This window comes from Natrix helvetica (assembly GCF_964273705.1).
Source record: "Natrix helvetica genome assembly, chromosome: 1".
Lineage (NCBI taxonomy): Eukaryota > Metazoa > Chordata > Lepidosauria > Squamata > Natricidae > Natrix > Natrix helvetica.
The window spans coordinates 248585524-248609525 of NC_138548.1; the positions used below are offsets into that span (position 1 = coordinate 248585524).

Sequence of the window (24002 nt, forward strand, 5' to 3'; positions counted from 1 at the left end):
CAATGTCTTCAGGGATCATTAACAGGCCATCCTCACTAACCTTTCATGTCCTATTCCCCCCTCCCAGGCTCCCAGAACCAATTGCTTCTGATCATAATTAACCTCAGGTGGTTTCGTTTATTAGCATCCTTTTTGTAGTCTTGCTCTAGTGCTTCATTCATACAGGTACCCAGTTTCTTGTCGTTTACACCCAGCTCTGTACATTGCAGAAAAAACAGGTGTTTTCCTCTGCAGAGATAAATGTAACTGATATATTTTTGGAAAAACTGACCCTTTTCATCCAGTCCTACTTCTGTCCTGTTCCTCTCTTTAGAAAATGTACCAGTGGAAAAAAACCACTGAGATCTTTTGTTCCATTTATGTTAAATGCTATGACCTGGAATCTGTGGATGAATGAATCTGTGGATGGATGAATCTGTGAAATAATTCCTGGATAATTGACAGGATTTTAATCAGGAAAGAGGAGCACTGAGGAGAGAAAAGGAAACAAGCAAGCAAGTGTGTAGGTATCTATACTTAAACCTAACTCCAGCAGATGCCACTGAGAAAGAAGAGCTTGGAGCAAGATCCTTGTACAGGTGGGTCTACTCTTGGCCTACTCTGCCTCTCTTGTGGCTTGGTTGAATGATAGTGCAAAGGTGAGAGGTGAGAGCAAACAACCCCCAATGGAGATGGACTCATTCCAGCAGATGGAGTATAGTGTTCATATTCCTCATGATGAAAAGCATATTTGAGTGTGATGGCCACTTTTTAAATTGACCTCCCACAGCTGGCAAGTGTATAGGGCTCTTTGACTCTGGAACCTTTCCCTTGTACCATTCTGCCACTTGGTGTTTCCCTGAGTCCAGTTTCTTATTTCTTTGTCCCAAAGGCAAAGGATGCTGACATGCCTTATTTTACTCAGAGGCAAATGTTGAGCAAATTTTATCTGACAAGACCCAAGTTAAACTACAAATGACAGGCCAAGAGAATGGTTTGAATAAGGATGCTTTACTGGATGTGCAAAAGAACCTGACTAAAGTTTTAAAAACTAAAAAGGAAATAGCAAATTATATTTGTGGAGAATGACCTGGAAAATGTTTTCCCATTGGATTTAAAAAAGAGGCTTGTTAAAGACTCAGTGGCATCTTGAATAAATCTATACGATGGGATAAAGAAGAATGGAAAAGAAATCAAATTAAATCAGATTAAGACTGTTAGAAGTAAAAAGAAATTGGTTTATTTGATCAGAGTTAAATAATTTTTTGCAAAGTTTTGGCAACTGTTTATGAACTTTTTGCTGACACTAGTTGTTGAACAGTTGATATTTGATGAATTTGTGATGGGATAAGGGATGGGATATGTTTGAAGAGATACCTATTTGTAACCACATAGGGGGTGTAGAGTCACCAAGTTTGTTGATGCTTGTTCTGATGAAGGTTGAAAACCACTTCTTTATGTTTGTTTTCATTCTATTATATTCGTTCTTCTCTTTATATTCTTTCTTTTTCTCTGCACTTTTTATTCTTTTCTATTCTCTTTCTCTTAGTTTAGTTTGTTTTCGTTTTTACTTTTCTAATCAAGATTCTTAATAAAATTATATGTAAAAAAAACAAAAAGAAAATGGAGCTACAATGAAGTAAGACAGATAAGAAATAAGAGGGGGTGGAAGAAATAAGAGATTTCTGAATCTACTCAATCTACTTGGAAAACCTTAAACTTATCAGAAATGCAATAAAAGCTGAAGTTTTGTTTTTAAAATAGAATACAGTAATTTTTCTAAGGATATGCTTATATTGCTAATCATGTTTCCCAGATATATTTCATGAGTTTTAGTTTTGCACTACTTATAAATATTTGAGTTTTAATCTTCTGCTCCATTTTGTGGTTTTATATATATATATATATATATATCTTACAGGGGGTTCCACGGTGCCTTAATGTATGCAATTGAGCTGATTTTAGACAAATATTAGTGCATATTGCTTTGCCAGTTGTGTCCTACGAAGCAAACAATTGCAGAATCTTACCTTTTGAAGGATAATAAGAACTATTCCAATTGAAAAGCATTGGACCTATGTGTGGTGCATCCTTGTTGTAGAATAGTCTTGTTAAATAGATGAGCTGGTAGGGATAGGTATATGAAGTAAAAGCTGGCTCAGATCCATTCTTTGTTGATACATGATAAGCCATATTCTGAAAATCTTTCAACTGATATAGTTACCAGAGAGGGTTTTGATTGGCATATGAAAATCAGAGCATATCGCCCTATTCTTATTCTAAATGTATTGGCTCACTCCCAAGCTTTGCTCAGGATACTAGCTATGACCTTTACAGAATTAAATGGCTTGGAACTGTTTGCTTCCATATGAATTTGACTGGCTTGTAGAAAAATCTATAAAGCTTTTGTATGAAGTGAGTTTCCCACTCCTTCTTAAGCCATTTAAAAAGTTAACCGTTTTAATGACTGATCCCACTTGAGGACTCCATACATCCTGAAGTTGTTTAATGCAACTTTTCACATTACTGCCTTATTTGCAGTCATTTTTACCAGTTGTATATATATATATATTCTTCTCTCTTGTCATGCTTCTACATTGAGATTTTAAATGTGCATTGTTGTATTTTTCAATTGTGATTTTAAAACAATATTGTAATTTGAAATCTAGTTCTGAAATTGTCTTCCTCGGCCCCTTTGAACTTACTCACATTAGGGAAGGATGATTTAGTGCCCTGATGGTGAACTTATCATGGGTATGAAAGGTGATATGCCATGGCATCTTTGGGTGACATGCCAGTGTTCACCAACACCCACCAACAACTATTCTTGAAAGCATGCCTTGTTCTCATATGATTTTTGAAGGCTGTAAAGGTAATGAGAGAATGGGGTGTACTCTGAAACTCACACAAGGCATGCTGCTGTGTGGTTTTTGGAAGCTGCAGAAGCTGTGGAAGAGTATGCTCCAAAGCCAATTCAAGAATGAAGGCCTTGTGCGACCCGAAACAGCCTCACGTAATCCACAGGGGTCTGTCAACAGAAAGAAAGTATTGGCTGAAGGTAAGTGGCATGATAGATTCTGGAGAGCACTGAGCCGCAGGTGCAATTTTCTTGGGGAATGGCACACGGTGGCCTTCTTGAGTAACAAGAGTTGTGCTAGGGCAGAAGTCGAGGCATATACTCTACATCAGACCCAGGCTTAGCGTAACTGCCAAGAGCCTCTGTTCAGGGCGGCCTTGATGGAGGAGAGATAGGGGATTGTTTCTCTTTTATATATGTTTGTGTGTGTTTGTGTGTGTGTGTTTGTTTGTGTGAGAGAGAGAGGGAGAGGGAGAGACAGACATGTCAGCAGAGTCAAGTTTGGCATTTTCTGAATTTTTGACATCCTGAGACCATCCTCGAATCCAAAAATTCCTGAGCTGACTATAATGTATATTACAAAGAAATGCAGTTTGTACATATTTACTTGGTTATTACTGACTGAGTAGTGGAAATGAATAAGCTCGGGATAAAGCTCCGTGCAATTCCCAATCATCAGTTTCTCCATCTCCCTTTCTCTCTCAAAGCTATTTCAGAGTGACCCCCCCCCGTCACTTATACCAACCTTGAAATGATGAAGAGATTATAACTCGGTTGATGCTAACTCCCCTTTTCCTCCATCTGACCAATGGGATCTTATCTGAGCTATAATCAGCTGTGGTATAGCAAATATCTCCTTCATTCCACACAAAATAAGACAACTGAGTGTCCCCTATTCTGTGTCTTTTAGTACAGGAAGTATGCCTTTATTTAATGATTTTCAAAAAAAAAACCTTTGAGAGGTTGCTATGAAGTGAAGCTATCTGAGGTCAAATTGATTATTTAAAAAAAAGGACTAGACAACAGCCCTGAAGGGGTACTGAAAGCTTCCCAAATGCCTCATCCCCATTTCTCTCTTTCGTTTAAAAGCAACTATGAATGGTGAAGGGGAAATGATAGCATCTCATCAGTTGTGCAAGTTGGCACGTTTTCCGGTAGCTGCAGCTACAATTGCATATTGATATAACCGCTGGATTGAGTGATGGGGGAGATAAGCTCTAATAATGAAAGCAGGAAGAGACGAGGTATAGGATAAGATGCTGAACCACTACCAGAGGGAAAGCAAGTGATGGTTAATTTAAGCCCAAGAGGTAGGAAGCACATTAAAGTGAAAATCCTCACCAATGGCAAAATGGATTGCTTTCAAGATATGCAGAGGGAAGTGAACCAACTTGGATATAAATTCCACCGAAGCAGAAATAGGAATGACTCGGCTCGCCCAAAACACTAGCGTGGGATTAGAAAGCTTCAGAATTGACCTTGAAGTGGTGCAAAACCAAGAAGACACTCCCTGGTATTTTCCTGGGTGCATTGTGGGGAAAGGGATTCCATGAGGTCCGCTGCAGCGTATTTCATATCATTTTAAGTTTTTGCAAGAGTGGGGGAGAGAGAGAAAATAAATCTGAGCACCCAGCATAGAAGTAGGTTGTCCTGGTGATAGGAGTAGCTATTTCCGAAGTAGTTAGTAGTAGTGGTCTCCAGGAATATAGAACAATCTCTTGGTAGATCAGATTGCTTTGGCTATATATCACGAGCTGAATAGCCTCAGAGGGCTATTTCAACTATACTGACTCAACGGAGAATCTTGCAACTGCTCCAGAACTAAGAACAACTTTAAGTTGCAGGCTGAAACAAACTTCAAGAGCAAACAAGTGTCTCGGATCCCATATAGAGTGGACATCATTGCATCAGATATACTTCTGCTAATGAGATTGCTGCTGTGTAATGATGCATAATGACCATATTTGGCCTGGTATAATCGGATGGCCTCCGTGTTACTAGTGGAAATGCTGTATTTTGCTCTGCATACTTGCTTTTGACTATCCTCGCAGAGCACTGCCGAGAACAATGAATGTCTTTTAATATATTATAGAGCAGGAAACAAAGTGTACCAATGTTTTGTTTTGTTTTTATTTTTTTTAAATAGCAAACAGCTTTCCATAGTTAAATTGCACACGTACTGTTGCCGTTTTTCATGAGTAGGAAACAAACCCCAATCCAAGCCAATAAAATGGAACAGAAGAGAAATAATTATGTTAAGAAAAAGCAAAAAACCAACCAACGCTCCCCCTCTCCCCCTATGTCTGGTTTGATATCCAGCAATGGTATAATTTCATTGCCAGTAAGTTTCCACAGTCTTGAAGGATGTGCAGTGCACTTCTCTTAAGTTGGATCGTTCAACCTACTCCTGGAGCAATTTCACGAGTGAACGATGACAGAAGAAATAACTAAATCTACAAAGTGAGATAGATTTGAAACCAGACTCAAGTTCTGTCGGTGCTATATTACAGCCACTAGTTTTGACAGAACTTAGTAGCAAATCTATGAATCCAAAGCCTAAAACGAAAGCATGCTACCCATTGCAGTTTGAAATCCTGGATGCAATACAATGTGTAACTTGCTATGGAAAACAGTACATTTACAGCACAAAAGCCCCCTGCATAGAAATTGCTCATTTTCACTCTTCGGTATCCTGTTAGAGTTCTTGTGGAACTGTAGTTCTGTCAGGTGCAGAGATGTAATTGACAGGTTCACTGCCATTAACTTTTAGCGTTCCTTGGTTGGGAATTAAAGAGGCCGAACCATTACAGAGGCTTTACATTTGTACTATAGCCATTCAGAGAGAGCCCTCGACTTGTTCCAATAGCAAACTGGCTTTGCTCCATAGTACTTCACTTAATCTTGACAGCAGCTGGTGGTCCAAAATGCTGACATTATGTTTATTATTACTATTACTTTAAAAAAAATAAAGGAGAATGGAAGCAGAGTTTCCAGCAACAGTCAATCCAGAAACATAGAACCAGTTTCACTGGCATCTGCTTCTGCTGAAAAGAGCTGAGACAAATTCAGGATTCTAAATTTACAAAATAAACATTAGTTCGATTACCTAATTAGAACATTTAAATTAGAATATACAACTGTCACAGGCTTCTAAATTAGGTTGGAGTCATTGTATATACCCTATAGAAATCAATAGCAAAGCTCCAATTAATTTGAATATAAGGACAGCAAATGTACATAAAGTTGCAGCTTTAACCATATTGCTAAATTACATTTCTATGCAATTATTGGTAAGGGAAAGGTAAGCTATTATTCAGATGCCTCAAATTATTTGTTTTATGTGTTCGTGGGTGGGCCTGAATTTTGAAGGGCCATATCCTATGGTAAAAAAAAAAAAAAACATCCATTGGCTGGACCAAGCCACATCCAAATGTGTATTAACTTAACTGACCTCAGTAGAAAAGTGTAGTTAAACCAACAGGATTTTAAAAGACTAAAATCTGTATAGATCACAATTATTATTGAAACTATTTCATATCTGAATTCATGGAATTACAATATTCCTAATTTTAAATGTGACATACTAGTCCTTGGTTGTTTCAAAACTGATGCTGTACAGATGGTCCATTTTGCACATAAATTCCATTTTCACATTACTTTTAAATTCTATGTTATTCCATCACTTACTAAAAATAGAGGTTTTCCAGCAGTTATTCCATTTTTTTAATTTTAAAAAATTCATGTACATGTATCTTCTGATATGGTTAAGACTGCTCATATTGTTTCCAACAGCAAAGCTTCTGTCTCATTCACAGATTCCCCCTTCCCTATTTTTTTAAAAAAATCTAATATTTTAATTACTAGTAAGTTGACTACATTTTGATTAAGAAAGAAGGGGGGTTAGAACCTGAAAATAATAGCTTGAATTCCAGATCAGTTCCCCCTGCCCCAATAATGGGTATACCTCTGATGCTAAAATATCGTACAATTCTTCCACAACAAATAAATTTGTGGGCTGAATCTTATTCAATGCCAGGAAACATAATTGTTTTTACCAACACCATTATTACCAGGAGTCCCACATCTGTTATGAAATAATAGGAATGTACTTCATTCCACAGTGACTGTACTTTTTCAGCTCCTGAAATGGAAGCAATATATTTTAGAATAGGTACAGCCAGGTTCCTAAAACTGCCCATAATCCTTAATGGCCAAATTGTCTTGAAACGTCAGCTACTGGAAGTTGCAAAGAATCAATTTAATGCTGGATAAGGTGAAGGAAAATAGTATTGGTACTATTTTTTTTGTTGCACTACCAATTCCACATGCACATTTATTTCAGGGAATATTTCCAAGATTTTTCCATATGCCTCAAAGTTGTTCAAGAAGAATAATGAGTATGTGTACTTTATTTCCCTTAAATCAGGGGTGTCCAAACTTGGGAACTTTAAGACTTGTGGACTTCAACTCCCAGAATTGGCTGGCTGGGGAATTCTGGGAGTTGAAGTCCACAAGTCTTAAAGTTCCCAAGTTTGGACACCCCTGCCTTAAATAGAGACCTAATTTGGTGTTGCCCAGAACTGCAGGCCAAAAAAACCTGCAGACTCTTGGAGAGTACATCAAATAATCTTTGAGGATGGATGCAATCTAGACTCTGCCAGTTGGTCATCCATTTTCTTCTAGACTGCTCAGTACAGATTGAGGAAAATACTCCATTTCCTCCAAATACAAATTATTGACTTTCATGTTGCATGATCAGAAGCCTCCGGAGAAATCGTCTAGGCAGTACAAACCAAACCAAAATCACATGCACATTTATTGTGCATGCCTCATTCACGCTTACTCTCCAGCTGATTTGGAAAGGCCTTGAAATCTCTCTCTCTCTCTAGAGAGAGAGGGAGACAACTGAAAGCGGGATCACTGTGAGAATAATTGTTAAAAGACTTTTGTAGTGCCAAACTAATAATACATTTTTCTTTGCAGACTAAATGTGAATTCAGCATTACTATTTGTGGCACAGCACAAAGCTCTAAATTTAGATTCTCTCTTTCTGCAGAAGATAAGACATGTATCCATGATGTGGGTAATTTCTAAAATTAAGAGCATGCAAAATATTCAAATTGAGCTCTTTCATTCACATAATCTAAGGGCACGTGTTTTTGTTTTCTCTGTATAGATTTGATCAGAAGAGTGTTTTTTTATCACACACAAATCATTGTATCTGCTGTAGAGTAATGTAGCACCATAACTTTTGCCCTGAGGATGTGACTCTTTCCACACCAGAGGTTTAAGAGTGAGTAAGCGTATGAAAACATACATATTTCAAAATGCTTTTTGTAGCACTTAGGTTAACAGCTTTAAAGATATGTAGGCAAGAAAAAATGGTGCAGAATTTTTCAGTACTGTAAATTCTACTTGGACGCTGAGCCTTAACCCGAATGGACCCATTGAAGAAGCTCCTTTAAAAAGTTAACTTCTATGAAATACCATTGTGGTGTCTCTGATAAGGCTATTATTTTTCAAGACATATTTTACATAACTACCCTAAAGGTCCTCATTTTACTTTATTTGAATACATTCAAAGGCTATTATGACAGCTGATTCTAGGCTAAAAGTGCCTAGTTAGATGAGAAGAAAGTTCAGTTTTAGTTCAAAAGCAAAAGTAACTCATCAGAGTGAAGATTTAAGTTGTTCTTTCTTTAGCATTTTCTGCTGTGTGTATAGTGGTCTATAGTGTTCCGCTGTTGTGTAGAAACACAAAAGAACATGACAATTATGAGTAGTTTTGGTTTGCTTACATTAATCAGTTCTACATTGCTACTGGTTGGTGAGTCACATAAGACAAGGCATAACTTAAAACAGAGAAATGTTTTAGCAATTCTGACCAGAAGACAAGAAAAACAGAGCCCTGCATAATCAGCCAACTGAGCTGATGACTGAGTTGTTGAAGCATGCCACAAATCCCTTCATAAGCTTCTACTTATAAAAAGGTGTAATGTTTTTAAAATAAACTTTAACATCAGAGGGTTTACCTACTTTGACTTTTATGTCTAGGTATTACAGCGTACAGAGTCAGTCAAGAAGTATTTTAGATACAAAAATAAGTAAAAAGGAACATCTAGAGTAAATCAAGTCCCATGTATAGATTTTTTAAAAATCTAGTGGCAGATGTTCCCACATATGTATTATATTTCCCTCTGAATAACAAGCATTTGATACACTTCAATCTGAATTTCCATTATTACAAATAGTCTTCCCTTCCTACCCAACCCAATACTCTACTGATTGTGCCCTCTGTAGCTAAAAATATAACTTTCATTACAGGTCTATAGATAGATAATAGCTTCTGTTTTAAAAGCTGGAAACAACTTGACCTATTGATTTATTTCACAGCATATAAGTTTTAAAATCTAAATTGATCTAGTGTGGTAGACAGATGGTTGCAACTCCTTGAACAGAGATGGAAATTGTACTTGCCTGCTAGATTGTCCCATGTTTTAGCTAGCGATCCTCCCTGGGAAAAACAAATACAAGCACACTTACCCAAGAAAGGAAAGAAAGAAGGAAGAGGAAACGGTCAATGATCTAGTATATGCTAATCATCAGAAAAGGCCTGCTCTTCCAACCTCTTCAAATGTCCTCCCTTCTCCCACAAAGAAATTATCCCCTTTTCATTTCCCTCTAGCCCCAAATAGGGGAAAAAAACCTGTATTTCTTTAAAAGAACACAAATAGACACTGTATTATTATTATTTGTTATCTGTTGGGGTATAGTGTTCCCCATATCAAATGTGTTACTTTGAGATACATCCAGCCCCAATTATCCAGATCTTCTTTTTCCCCCACCCTAACTTTTCAGTGAGACAGCAGGTCCCAATACTAAAGCTGTCTCATTTCTCATGGATTCTTCCTTTTGTCAAGTCCTTCAGCCCTGGTACCATCTTGTTCTTAAGAGTTGGTCAATCTTGAACCTTCCAATCAGGGAACGGTCTTTCATTAAAGACACCCAGCATTGCTCCAGTCATTCATTTCTGTTTGCAAAGAAGGGTCATTGAGTTCAAATAGTGGATCCATGTTGACAGAATTTGAGAGGTAATCATTTCTCCCTTCATCCCAGGGATGCTGAAGAAAAGAAGTGGCAATAAATGTTTCATCAAAGTCCAAGCTACTCTGGTTAGATTCTGTGAGCACGTAATCTTGGCCAGCTGGGCACCACTCCTGTGGGCAATCGATATGTCTTCCATGCACTGTCAAGTCTACATCCCTGGTTATCGGACTGATTGGAGGAGTAATTTCTAGATCCTCAAAGGTAGAGAAATCACCATTTAAGGTGGTATCAAAGATAGCCTCCCAGTCAAAATCACCTTTGAGAGAGCCAAGCTCTGTCTGTTCTTCCTGAGTAAGCATAGGGGAGCTGGAGAAGCGGGCTGCCTTATACATTCGTTTCGGCAGAGGCTGCTTGCGCTTATGGCTCATTTTTCCATCTGCTGGGTTCCAGTTCTGGTCACTGGTCACTTCTTCAAATTCTTTGAGCAGCTGCTGCTGGGACTCTAAATTGATCTTCAGGATGCTGCTGTTTTTCCAAGAGGTTGCCGATTGGTGAGCTGAAGAACTGGAACTTGCATCCTGTTGGATTCTTCCGGTAAAGGCTGGGTGTATCTGCACGGGGGGCATCCTGCGTTTTTTGAAAGCTCCGTTCATCAGTCTGTCCGCGTACTGAGGATCAATCTTCCAGAAGCCACCTTTTCCCGGTTCATCTTTCTCTCGGGGTACCTTGATGAAGCACTTATTCAAGGACAGGTTGTGCCTAATGGAGTTCTGAAATTTAAAAGGCAAAGCTTAATATGAGTTGTTCTGGAAAGGGTGCTAATTTGTAGGGCACCTCTCTCCACTGACATGAATGCAGTTGGGTATATAGACCCTTTGGGATGACTATGTTCTTCCCCCAAAGGAAAGATGGAACCCTGAAATGGTCTACAAGCTAAAACAGATCTGGTTCATCATTTAACAAGTACATTACTCATACCAAACTATAAGGATCTGAAGGTCATTGCCTTTAAGATTAAGCAGCATATCTTTTAATGAATGGATTACATTCATATTGTGTTTTTAGCGGATGCCCTGCAAGTGAACTAGGGTAAAAGCCATTTAGCCGTTGAGTACAATCTCCTGCGTATTGCGGGAGCTGAAATTAAAACATCTCAGGCAGATAAGAGGGTTATTTATCCTCTGATTCCATACTAGAGTGAAGGGGAGTCCATTATCTCTCTGAGGAATTGGTTCCCCTGTTGAATTGCTCTTCTGCTTAGGAAGTTTTTTCAGATGGACTTTGCTTTTCTGTAACTTAATTTTCTAGAAGCTTTATTAAATGAAAAATAATTTTGTATATCACTAGCAACTGTTTTTTAGGTTAAACAAAAAAAAGTCAAACAGAATATTGGTATCCAGGCTTTATCCACTTTCTATTGTACAGGTAGGATGGATTTTCCAGACTGATTATCTTAAAATGCAAGTTAATAATGAACTATGGGAAAAAGACATTTTCCACCTGAGTTATAAGTTTATACCTGTTTTGACTGCTTAAGGAACCTTCAACCTGCAGTTCACTAATGTCTCTAATACTCCAGAATTTTGAAAACCACTCTTCCTAAATTATACATTGTTTAAAAAGATTAAGCAACTAAACAAGTTTTAAAATTCAAATTAATGACTCGAGACAAATACTGAATTATAAACCATAAGGAGGATCACTCTCTTCTCAACCTCATATTTCTAATATTAAACTGATACTAGGATAACGTCATACCGGCAAGTATATAAATTTCAGCTAAATAACCCAGTCCTACATTCATATTTTCTAAATATAATTCTATGGTTGTTGTATATTTCTGTACTCTACTGAAAAGAGGGGTTGTTGTGTTTTTTTTAAATCCCCCTATATTTCATTCCTTACTAAAAAGTAAGAAATGATTTAGTGCACAGAAATAGGAACCACAGCCAGTATTATTTCTTTAAATTAAGGTTATGTTTATGTCTTGTAACTTAAGGAAAATAAAGCATCAGTGAGCTTTTTTTTTTACCTCTAATGGACCCTAAAATTGCATGCAAAAATAAAACTAAACCATGATTTGTTGAATAAGCCAGTGCCAATCTGGCAGAGAAGTAAAATAGTTCTGGTTTGCCTGGCCAATTCTTGCTTTGTTCCCTTTTCTTCTCTTCTGCCAGAATACAGATGCTTCCCTACTTCCCAGCAGCAGTAAAGAACTAATCTGCCAGTCTGTGTGTGAGAGGTGTTTTCTCTTTTTTTTGTATAGTGGGCTCTTTGCTTTTGTGTCTCTGGAGGTTTTGTGTGTGGTTCTCCGTTTAACCTCTCAATATGTGTGAGAATGTTGCTGCCAGAAAGAATGAGAAATTTTGGGGGAGAAACAAGCAGGCTTCCTTTATTCTGAGGAATGGTTTCTCTGCTGGCTAATATGTACTGCCACATACTTCTCTATTTTGATGAGAAACATGGGTAGAAAATGAAAACAATTAATCAGATATTACTTGCTATGATTAAACCAGTCATTCATTCAGTCAATTTCAAGACCAGCTTTGCTGTAAAAAAATAAAATGTGGTTTGTTTTATCACCTAAGGTGGAGTCATTTTTAAAAGTCACATAAAGGTGATTTCGTCACTAGCGCCATAAAGTATCTTCATAGCGTCACCCAAGTGTGGCTGAAGTGATATAATGCCTGTCCTTGCAGTTGTGACTTTGGCACGATGATGTTTGGGAGACCCTAAAAGATCCTGTTAATTGCCAGGGAAGAAAATGTAACTTTAATCAAAACAAATCTTAGATTAGTGCCCAGTGTGAGTCAGGGCTGTCTGTTTTCGGGAGTCACTGGTGAATTCACGGTTCCTATTTCATGGATTTTAGGTATGCATAACCACAGCAATTTACAATGGAATGGAAAACATAACCTTCATTCCATACCTTCAGCTTTGGGGAAAAAGCAACTTCCTTGCTCTCACAACACTAGAGAGTAAAAAGGCTAGCTAAATATCTATTACAATTACATGATGGCCAGAAAGCCAGCATTATCAGATTCCACCCCCACCCCGAAATACATCTGGGCTATTTTTAATGTGCTGTGGCCCTACAGATAAGAATGATGTACTGTTGGATTTAGTTTAATCCAGGACAGATACAGGTAAAAGTAAAGGTTCCCCTTGCACATATGTGCTAGTCGTTCCCAACTCTAGGGGGCGGTGCTCCTCTCCATTTCAAAGCCAAAGAGCCAACGCTGTCCAAAGATGTCTCTGTGGTTGTGTGGCCGGCATGACTAAACGCCGAAGGCGCACGGAACACTGTTACCTTCCCACCAAAGGCGGTTCCTATTTTTCTACTTGCATTTTTACATGCTTTCGAACTGCTAGGTTGGCAGAAGCTGGGACATGTAATGGGAGCTCACCCCATTACACGGCACTGCCAACCTTCTGATCAACAAACACAATATCTTAGCCACTGAGCCACAGATACAGATGGGCCCACATAAAAAACGCTTACTTTACCCACTTGCTTGCCTATTGAATTATATCTGCACCCCTCTGTGCTACATCTCGGGCATCCAAAGATCATCTAATCATTTTGTTGAGCTTTGCACAAAATGGTGCTCGCGTTCACGATCAAAATGCAAAATCATAATGATCAAGAACCTCAATAGAGATTGATCCTCAAAAGAGACATTTCCAATTTTACAAAAGAAAGAATGTGTCTAGAGTGGTGGAGCCCAATCCCCAAAGAAATTCAGTTATCCAGTAAATAACTTGGTCTTTCAGTACACAAAGCCAGGCGGGTGTTAAGAGATTGGATATGGTGAAGGATTGTGTGTGGATTTTTTTTAATGTTGCCTAGATATCTTTATGCTTATTCATCCATAATCCTTATTGCCAAAGAGCAAAAGCAGGACTTGAATGCCTGGAGGGCTAAATAAAAATCTATTCCTCCAGGCTGAATTCCCTGGGTATCTTGGCTCTTTTCCAAAACATACAACTGACTCCCACAGGAATCTCCTTCCATCTCACCACCACCACCCCTCCGCCCGCCCTGCTGATGGGAGGCCTGACATTTTGACTTGGAGTCTGTATTTACAGGAATGGGAGTTAGTGAGACGGGTGAGAATGTGGACACCAGTGGAGGGGGAAAAAGAGAAAGAGAGAGAGAGAGAGAGAGAGAGATAAATTCTTGCAAACAAACTGATCTTGGATGAGTTAGAATTTATTGTATAATGAAATCTTATAAGGGTCAGTGAATACTCTCTTCCCCTGCCTTAGAGTCATTTCAAATTTGCTGGGCCGTTGACAGCTGCTTGTGCCACAGCTAATTAGCATTTTTATAATTTTCCCTGCAACTATCAGCCAAACCACCTGCATCTTTGCAAAGAGATATTGAATGTTATCAGAAAGAAAGGAAAAAGAGAGAAACAGGTGTCTAATCTAACAGGTTGCACATACCCATAAGATCAAGCTTTTCTTTCCCATCTCTCTCTCCAAATGTTAGCGTTCACTTACGTTATTTATTCCTTAAAAAAAACATAGCATCTCTCTGTTCTATAAGAATCTCATGGGAAGCTAGGAGATTTAAACATCTGGCAATATGCTCGAAAACCTGGTACTGTACTTCATGTTCATTAATTTTTCGCTTTGTGCCCTTTACTCATATTCTAGTAATTGTTGTTCTGTAAACAGAATATAAATTTTGATTCTGAAAACTTGTGTCAACCATTAACAAAAATCTGAGTCCCTCATTTAGTCACCTATATAACAACTATGGGAGCTTTAGGTGATGTTTGCATTATTATGATGCTATTCTGCCAAGTTCATGGGTACTTTATAGATTGATTTCCAGTTCTCTACACATCTTTATTTTTTAAATTTTAAATAGATCTATCTATCATCTATCTATATCTATCTATCTATCTATCTATCTATCTATCTATCTATCTATCTATCTATCTATCATCTATCTATCTATCTATCTATCATCTATCTATCATCTATCTATCATCTATCATCTCTATCTATCTATCTATCATCTATATTTATTTATCTATCTATCTATTTGTCTCCCTCCCTCCCTCCCTATCTATCTATCTATCTATCTATCTATCTATCATCTATCTATCTATCTATCATCTATCTATCTATCTATCTATCTATCATCTATCATCTATCTATATCATCTATCTATCATCTATCTATCATTTATCATCTATCTATCTTCTATCTATCTATCTATCTATCTATCATCTATCTATCTATCTATCATCTATCTATCTATCTATCATCTATCTATCTATCTATCTATCTATCTATCTATCATCTAATTTGCACAGCCAACTAACATGCAAAAAGTGGCTATGGACTACATATAACAAAGCTAAAACAATGATAAATAATAGAATGGAATGGAAAGGAATGGAATGGAATAGAATAGAATAGAATAGAATAGAATAGAATAGAATAGAATAGAATAGAATAACAGAGTTGGAAAGAACCTTGGAGGTCTTCTAGTCCAACCCCCCTAGGCAGGAAACCCTACACCACTTCAGACAAATGGTTATACAACATCATCTTAAAAACTTCCATTGTTGGAGCATTCACAACTTCTGGAGGCAAGTTGTTCCACTTATTAATTGTTCTAACTGCGGGAAATTTCTCCTCAGTTCTAAATTGCTTCTCTCCTTGATTGGTTTCTACCCATTGCTTTTTGTTCTACCCTCAGGTGCCTTGGAGAATAGTTTGACTCCCTCTTCTTTGTGGCAACCCCTGAGATATTGGAATACTAGTATTATGTCTCCCCTAGTCCTTCTTTTCATTAAACTAGACATACCCAGTTCCTGCAACTGTTCTTCATTATGTTTTAGCCTCCAGTTCCCTAATCATCTTTGTTGCTCTTCTCTGCACTCATTCTAGAGTCTCAACAGCTTTTCTACATCGTAGTGACCAAAACTGAATGCAATATTCCAAGTGTGGCCTTACCAAGGCATTATAAAGAGGTATTAACTTTTTTCACCATTGAATTTCATTTTGTTAGATAACAGCTAATGTTCAATTTTGTCAAGATCCTTCTGTATCTTAAGCCTATCTTCTGGAGTGTTGGTTATTCCTGCCAGCTTGGTGTCATCTGCAAATTTGATGAATTCCCAATTTATCCCCTCATCCAAATCATTGATGATGTTGAAGAGTATATATAATAATACTTATTATATGTTACATGTAAGTGTTACTTTCAATATTGAAAACAGTAATATTATAAAAAGGCTTTTTCAAGAATATGCCAGATTTCCTTTAAGCCTAAAAATTCATTATCCACAGTATTTGTGCGGGTTTTCCAACAAATTACTGAAAAACCAAATTATGTGACTCCAGAAATTTCATCAGATTAACATTTTTATCACTTAAAGATGTATGGAATTTGTTCAGATTTAATTTAATTTATATTTAATTTAGGACAAATTAAATTAGGACTAGGGAACTGGTACACTACTTTGGGACCAAAGGGAGTCCAATATGGAGGGGAGCCAACATCACCTGGCGGGTGACTTCTTGATATAAGAAGCCCTCTACTTAAGAGATCAAACTTCATTTGATGATTATATATTTTGTTGGGATCTACCTAGAATTACATAAATACATATGTTTGCATATATGGATGAATGACAGTAATAGGAAGCTGCTTATGGCCATATCAGGGTATAGAGAGACATAGAAATGAGCAGAAAGTTCTTTTAAAAACTTTCTCAAAGAAATGCGTCCTCTCAATAGGTCGGAAGTAATGTCAATCAGCTCAAGACATGACATTCCTGTATGTAGATAGATAAAACAAAGAAATTATCATAGATTTATCTTCAAAAACAAACTTACAGGAACACATATCCCAGTAATATCACCGAATAAGAACAATTTACTGACATAAATGTCTTACATGAGGAATCTCTACACCCTTCTTCCATAGTGGGAACTCATGACATGAAGGAAAAGAAGTGCATATATGAAATAGTTGTTTTGTGCTCAGGGTAGGAATTATTCAATATATTACAACGAGGTCATTATTGGCAACATAGTGGCAACCCTGGAATAAAGACTGACCACAGTCAATTGTTAGCACTTCAGAAATTAGGTTGAATTTGAACATCTGTGAGGGGGTTGGAAAGAATTTCAAGTGGTGTTGGTATCTTTGGACAGGCAATAAAATTGTATTACTCACCTTTGGTATCTTCACTATAATATCCAGCAACTGACTTACTACTAATCAGTTACAAAAAGAGAAAATGTTAGCGGTTTTCTCTGCTATGCTGAGATTCAACATTACACCCTAATCTGTAATGTTACAAATATAAGGGAAGTCAGATACAAGAATGCCTGAATGAAATACATTTTATTTTGGTTGAGATTAATTGGGGATGGTGTTAAAAAGATTTTTGCTTGTATTATGTTGGCTTTTAAGTATCCATCTTCTCCTGGGAAATGTGGACAAATCACAGGCAGGAATCATATACACTAAACTAAATTATGTTATCATTTGTTTGGCTTTGCTGTGCATTGTACGAACTTAGCGGCTCGGATTTATAAATTATGTCTTAAAGTAATGTGTAAATCCATAATGACTTACTCAACAAACAGTGAATTTAGTGTGACGCTTGAAATAAGCTACACTTCTACAAGCATTGAAATTACAAATAAACATGAGATATACCATGTCTCCTTATATAGCACTCAGCCAAAATTGAATAAGTGCATTAGAAAAGATCTGGCTATTACCCCTTACTTGGTCTTTTCTGGTTTTCCTATTTACTTCACTTTGACTCAAGTATATTTTAACAAATCACACAGAGTGAAGTATAGGATTAGGTGTGACAGCTATGGTAGTAATTGGAGATTCAAATAAGTATATGGCAGATTCCTATCTGTTCCTTCTGGGCGCTCCTAACTACTGACTCTTTGATTAAAGTGGCTATGACCAGTACTGACATAAGATTCAACTGTAAGTTCAGTTGGCTTCTACATGGAATGAGGGAGGATGCCATCTTGTTTTCTGCTTCAGGAAACAAACTGTTTTGGGCTGTTCTTGTGTCGAATAAAATAGCCCATCGCTTCTGTTCCCTTCTTTTCTCCCATTATCTTTTCTCACATGCTTATTACTAATTCTTTCACATCTTTCTTCGTCTTCAGTCCTGTGGAACACCAGATGGCATCCAGCTCTTTCCCTCGTATATAACTGATATAGCCAGAGCTTTTGATCTTCCCTCTCCGATGGATTAAAGGATGGGGGGGGGGGGGTGAAAAAGAATCTTCCTTAGGTCAGGTTACCAGTTAATGTGTGCTTTCCTTTCCCCTGTTCCAACTCACTCCATAATCGGCAAAGGATCGGTTGCTTTAAAGTTTTCTTGACTACAGTGGCATTAACCTGGGTTTTCCTGCTTATGACAAACCAAAATCTGAAGTATAAAAATTGAGCACTAGAAGCTGAATATGGACTGCTTTTTATAGCAAGTTGCCATTTCCAGGTTCTTCTGGAGAATCGAGATATTTCAAGATACAACAGTATGTTAATGGCAAAGCTAACAGCCTTCTCTTTGGGCCAGTGTAATATCAGCATTCAAAAGCCTAAACATTCCAAAAGCATTTTAGTTAGCATTATGGTTCAATAACCCTTCCTAAAAAATATAAATACCCCTGGGGGAAAAAATCGACTGGCCTCTTTTCCCTGTAAATAATTCTCTCATTTTGGGGGGATCTACGTATATTTGTGACTGAATGGAGTAGAGGCATCCAGTGTATGACAGAGAGGTAATAGCTTCCACGCAATTTTTAGATGCACAGTATCTGTGATTAAGTTGACATATTATTCTAAGTCACCGTGTGTATGTTTGGGGTTCAGTGTATTGTGTGAACCCAGCCAACATGGTTATAAATAATAGTTTATGGTGCAATGACTCCAGTAAACTGTACTTTGTTTACTAATCAAAGACAGTTGGAGAAGAAACCCCAGAAGTGTTCCATTGGCTTAAGGCCTACTCCAGTCTGTACAACATACTTTGGATGCCTTTCATCGGAAAGGGAATCAGAACAGAAGTGCTTGAGGTTTGAAAATAATGCTATTAGTCTATGCAAGACTTAAAATCTTGGTTTGCCTCCTATCCCATAGAAGGAAGGGTGACAGGCCACGTTTTTTGTACCCCAATGGTGGCTGAATCAGTGGATGCAGTCTAAGACATATTGGTTTATACAATAAATAGACCTGGCCACTGTGAGAATCACTATCTGATTTCTTATCCTTTTGTATTTTTTTAAAATAAACCACAGTTAAACTACTTAACGCTTGTCTTGTCCACTACATTTCATCTTTCCACTTTTATTTCTTTATTCATCCCTCATTTTCCCCATAGTTTCTGTATATTGTCTACAACAGCCTTCCCAGGTAGCTTGTGGATTATGGGAAATGCAGTTCGACATATGTGGACAACTTGGGGAAGGCTGTACTTGGAGATAATATTTTATATTGGCATTCTGGTTGTGTTTTTCTGTTTTCTATAACTACAACAATTAGCCTCTGAATAATCCACAGTGTTTATCCTTCAGTGGGAAGATAATAGATCACTACTACCTTTAAAGGAAGAACATGCCTGTTTACATTGTTTTGTTTTCTCATTTACAACAATCTCTTGTGCTACTAAGTGCTTACTCCAAGCAAAACACTTCAATAGGAAACACACTGAGCAACAGTAATTGTACTCAAGGGAGAAGGAAGCAGAGAAAGGTTCAGGGCGAACACTAAGTGCCGTTAGTTGCTTTCTAATGTCATGGTGGGTTGTCAACAAATCTATTCTTCTCTCAGAAGTGTCCTACAGGCAGAAAACTTAGCAACATGGTTCTCATATAAAACGGCAAAATTGGAAAAAAAGTTACGTTTTGAGGAAATTTGGTCCAAAAAGTAAAAAGATAACTCTATAACTTAAAAGTGCTAAAACTGTTTGTAGATCTAGCATAATTGTTTCTGAAGTCCCTGAACATGTAATTTTAGAAGTTACTCTTAAGCACCATAAAATGTTAACCTGATTTATCTAGTATGCAAAGGAATTGCACTGAAAGTCGTAGACAAATTGTCAGGACAATTATAATAAGCCATTACTACTGTTGGATGCATTTTGAATGGAAAGCTAGTCATTAATTCAAAACTATTGAAGTACACAGGCACTATACCTTCCCATACATAAGTAGGTGTCTTACTCAAAAGACAGTTGCCAAAACAGAAATTTTCCTAATCACCTACCTGCCATGTGGGGTCAGCATGCCGGAAATAGCAGAAATTATCAGTAATCCATTTATAGATGTCTGAGAGGGTGATTTTTGTTTTCTTGCTTGCTTCCATTGCCATACAGATGAGGGTAGCATAAGAGTAAGGAGGTTTCACATGAGGGTTGGTCTTGTAATCTATGTTTTCTAGCGGCTGGCCTTGTAGATGTGCAGTCCTGGATGTGGAAGAGGAAATTGGCTTGCCAGGGGTATGGGGCATTCCCATGCAAGCTGGATCACCAGCAAGGGGAGAACATGGTGCAGCCGAGCCAGGTATTTTGTGATAACCATGAGGATCTGTGCTGCATAGGGAAGAGGATGACTTGCCCATGTTTGCATTGATGATGGAGAATTCCTGAAGCCACTGTAGACTGGTCAAGCTGTCGTCCAGGTTGCCCGAATCCATCATGCTGTTGTCCTGACTTTTTTCTTCCTCTGACTGCATATTTTGCCAGCCGTCAGTCATGCCAGTGGAAGCCAAAATAGGCAGGTCCAACATTCAGGAATTGTGGGAGAGCAGGAAGGGGGGGGGATTGGAAAAGAACGGGGAGGATGGGTAAGGGAACAATCCTGAAACAATAACATGAAGACGTTCAAGGTCCCTAACCACCACTTGAGCAAGTTGCTTCCCAGCCAAAACATCAAAAAGCACAGGAGCCATATACTGGATGTAACCCTAGAGATTGGAGTCACCCTCTCAAATCAAATCAAATCAAGTCATCCTTCTCAAGTATAGTAGCTAGCTTTATATAGGCCCAGGTGATAATTTGGGTGGAAATCAACCAATCCCATTTGTGGTGAGGTTTTTTTTTCAGAACTGCCAAGAGTATGAACAGCTTTGTTCCTATCAAAACACAGAAAGAAACATACCACTGAAATAATCCCTGATATTTCTCTCAAGAGTTGTAACAATTTCTTTAAGTTCAGAAATTAAAGGTATTCCAAAATTGGCTCCTTCTTTCTATCTTTTACGTTATCACTCAGCATGAGAGATAAAGAGCAACATTTGTTTTTCTTTTTTCCCCCCTGTGGAAATCGTCTTTGAAAAAACAAATGGAGATATGAACACATATATTTAAGGCAGCAATTCTCTATACACTTACCTGGGAATAAGCCCTATTAAATACAGTGATATCTATTTCTAATTAGATATGACCAGGGCTGCCCTACAATAATACTAATAATTGAATGAACATATCTTCCATCATCCCAATTAATAAATACTGGTTGTATAAATTCTTTTCACAATGGATAAAACTGCCAATCCTATCCTGGGCATACAACATTCAGTACAAATGGGGAAGTTTTTTGTTGTTGCTGCTGAAAGTAGCTCAATACAGAACTCGTTATGCGATCAACCTCCGCCTCAGTTGAACAGTTTGAAAATTATTTCCATGGATGATACTTAGACAATTTAAACAAACTAGAAGATCATCTTAGCTGACTCACAGATCCTTATAAATTTTCTGGGCAATTTTAAGGGTGTATAAGTTACAATCATATCATTAACTGGGGAAATCAACCACATAAAACAGCAATAAGTACTTGTATTTAGGTGTACAGTATCCAGAACTAAGAAATGAAAGCCATGCCAAGCACTGTTGTGTTAAAGACACAGGAACCCGATCCCAAATACACGACCAAGATCATTACCTTTAGATAAGGTCTGCTCCACTCCCTTGAAATGAAGGTTTTTGCTCTTTTGATCATTGATTCAGGGATCAACCCACCATCCCAATTTGATGGGAAGGAGAAATTATATTCCTCCCAATGTAATGGGAGGTAAGAAACCTAAACGTCCCTCTTCTTAGCCAGCCTAATAAATAAATAATCTTACCTGCTCCTATGAAAAAATAAAAACCACCGCAGCCAAAGGTTCACTGTTAAACGGGGGCTCTTCGGTGGGGTAACGAAGAAAAAGGGGAGGGGGGAGAGAGGGGGGGTTTCTACTGTTCTCCCGTCGGATAAATTATTAAGGCTGCCAGAGCCCTTTTATCCCAAAGGTACTGTGATTTGTAAGCAACAGAATGACTGTCAATAAGTAGCTGCTCCAAAAGGCTTCTCTGGATGCCATGGAGACGCTCCGCCTCTATAAACAGCTTCTGCCCTTCTCATTGGTCTTCGGGTCTCCATGGAGAGCGCAATCATTGACAGCCCCCCTCCCATTTTTCTGCTCAGTTCTATGAGTTTGCACCAACTTTTTTTTTTTTTAATCCTCCATCAATCTTCCCTTTCCCGGTGGTTTTTTTTTTTAAACTACTAGTTAATTTTTAGTTGCGGGTCAAGACCGGCAACTAAATCGGAGACCGGAGTTTTCCCTACGCTAACACGACACGAACGTCTCTCTCCCCGTTTGGGCGCGCTGGGCAAGGCGGGAGGCGCGGGTTGGCTTCCCGAGGGCGAGGGATTGGTATGTGGTAACTACGCCGAGGGGGCGCTTGAAGCTTTACTGCTGTGAGTTTCATTAAGACAAATTAAAGTCCACTTGAAACGGCTCCCAAATGCCCATTCTTCTTTGGGTGGCGGTGGCGAAGGGGGCCCGTCTGCCAAGAACAAACAGCCCAGCAACCAGAAAGATCCATGCCTTGAAAAGAAAGGGAACCATTTAAAACGCCTGCTCCTTCCTTCCAAAACTTGGCAACCTTGAGTTGCTTTGCCCAGCCTCCTCAGGAACGGGCTGTTGTGGCTTCTCGCTTTCGTTTGCTTGTTTATTTAGATAAACCATCATCATCATCATCATCATGATCTACCAAACAGTGCTTCTGTCTTGAAGTTGTCTTTTCCAGAAGAGACACTGGAGGAAGGGGAGAGGACATTCAGGGGCAAAAGGGACATCCCTGCTCTTGAACTCTTGCCACAGCTGCTTTGACATTCTGCTTTTCATGAGGTTAAAAGACTTCAGGGACCAAATTGTCCCCATGCCTAGAGCTCATGCAGTAAAGGGGCGCTCATGCGCTGAGGCAGAGGCATGGGGAGGGAGGAGTACACCAGCCTCCTTTCTCCTAGCCGCTGAGTTGGTTCTGAAAGTGCCTCCCTGACCTTTATGCAACCTGATCGGTGGGGAGGGGGAGAGGTGGAACCAGAGCTCAGGTAAAATTAGGGGGGGAGACGACAGACCCTCAATCAGATAGATTGCAGCATCTTTCCCCCTTTTTAATTAAGAGGCGGGGGTAGAAAACCTCTTCTTTGTCCATCCGTCCCGTTCTCTCCCTTGAAAAGAAAACATAATTGGGAAGGATATTCAATATTTATCACATTCTTCAAGAAACTGCGGTCAGCTTCTAGCACCAGGCCCTTTTATTCTTCCAACTTCACTAGCCAAGGAAGAAAGTTCTCTGCTTGGAGCAGCCTTCCCAGCACACTGCTTTTACAACACTCTTCTGTTTTTCCTATCCCTCAATTCTCATTTAGTCGCACTTTGCATTTTGCAAAATGCATTCCTGCATGAGACATTGCTCTACAAATGGAAGAATCAACCTACCTTTTCCTGGTTATCCGTTGCTCTGATGAATTTTTGATGGTGAAAAGCCTTTTTGTGTAGAGAGAGACATTGGTGACATCATGAAATCTGACTAGTGGGATCCAGGCACTTCTGTTAATCAATCACCTTTTTTGCATTCTTTGAAAACTCTTGTCAGGGATAAGGATGGAAAATGGAGAAACAGAAGCAGTCCCTCTAGGTAACAAAATAATGAAAATGAAAACCCCATTTTTATTATTAGGTTTTTTTTAACCTCACCTGCATTTTTTTGTTAACATAAGATGGCCTATATACATAATACTCCTTCCTCTTCCTATTTTCCCCACAACAGCCCTGTGAGGAGGG

At 38.4% G+C, this 24002-nt stretch overlaps 1 protein-coding gene across 3 annotated transcripts; it reads right to left on the bottom strand.

The window, feature by feature from the left end:
- Nucleotides 1-5798: 5798 nt before the first annotated feature.
- FOXJ1 (forkhead box J1) lies at nucleotides 5799-22097 on the bottom strand. 3 transcript variants are annotated; one of them, XM_081957612.1, is made up of 4 exons: nucleotides 22014-22097; nucleotides 20154-20746; nucleotides 7383-10653; nucleotides 5799-7252 (listed from the first exon to the last, which is right to left on the bottom strand). In XM_081957612.1, the coding sequence occupies exons 2-3, from the start codon at nucleotides 20673-20675 to the stop codon at nucleotides 9832-9834; spliced, it is 1344 nt and encodes a 447-aa protein (XP_081813738.1). In that variant the 5' UTR covers nucleotides 20676-20746; nucleotides 22014-22097; the 3' UTR covers nucleotides 5799-7252; nucleotides 7383-9831. The 3 variants fall into 3 exon arrangements, with proteins under 3 accessions (XP_081813738.1, XP_081813737.1, XP_081813736.1); XM_081957611.1 differs by lacking the exon at nucleotides 22014-22097 and adding an exon at nucleotides 21830-21919; XM_081957610.1 differs by lacking the exon at nucleotides 22014-22097 and having other exon boundaries at nucleotides 20154-20990.
- Between the last annotated feature and the right edge of the window lie 1905 nt (nucleotides 22098-24002).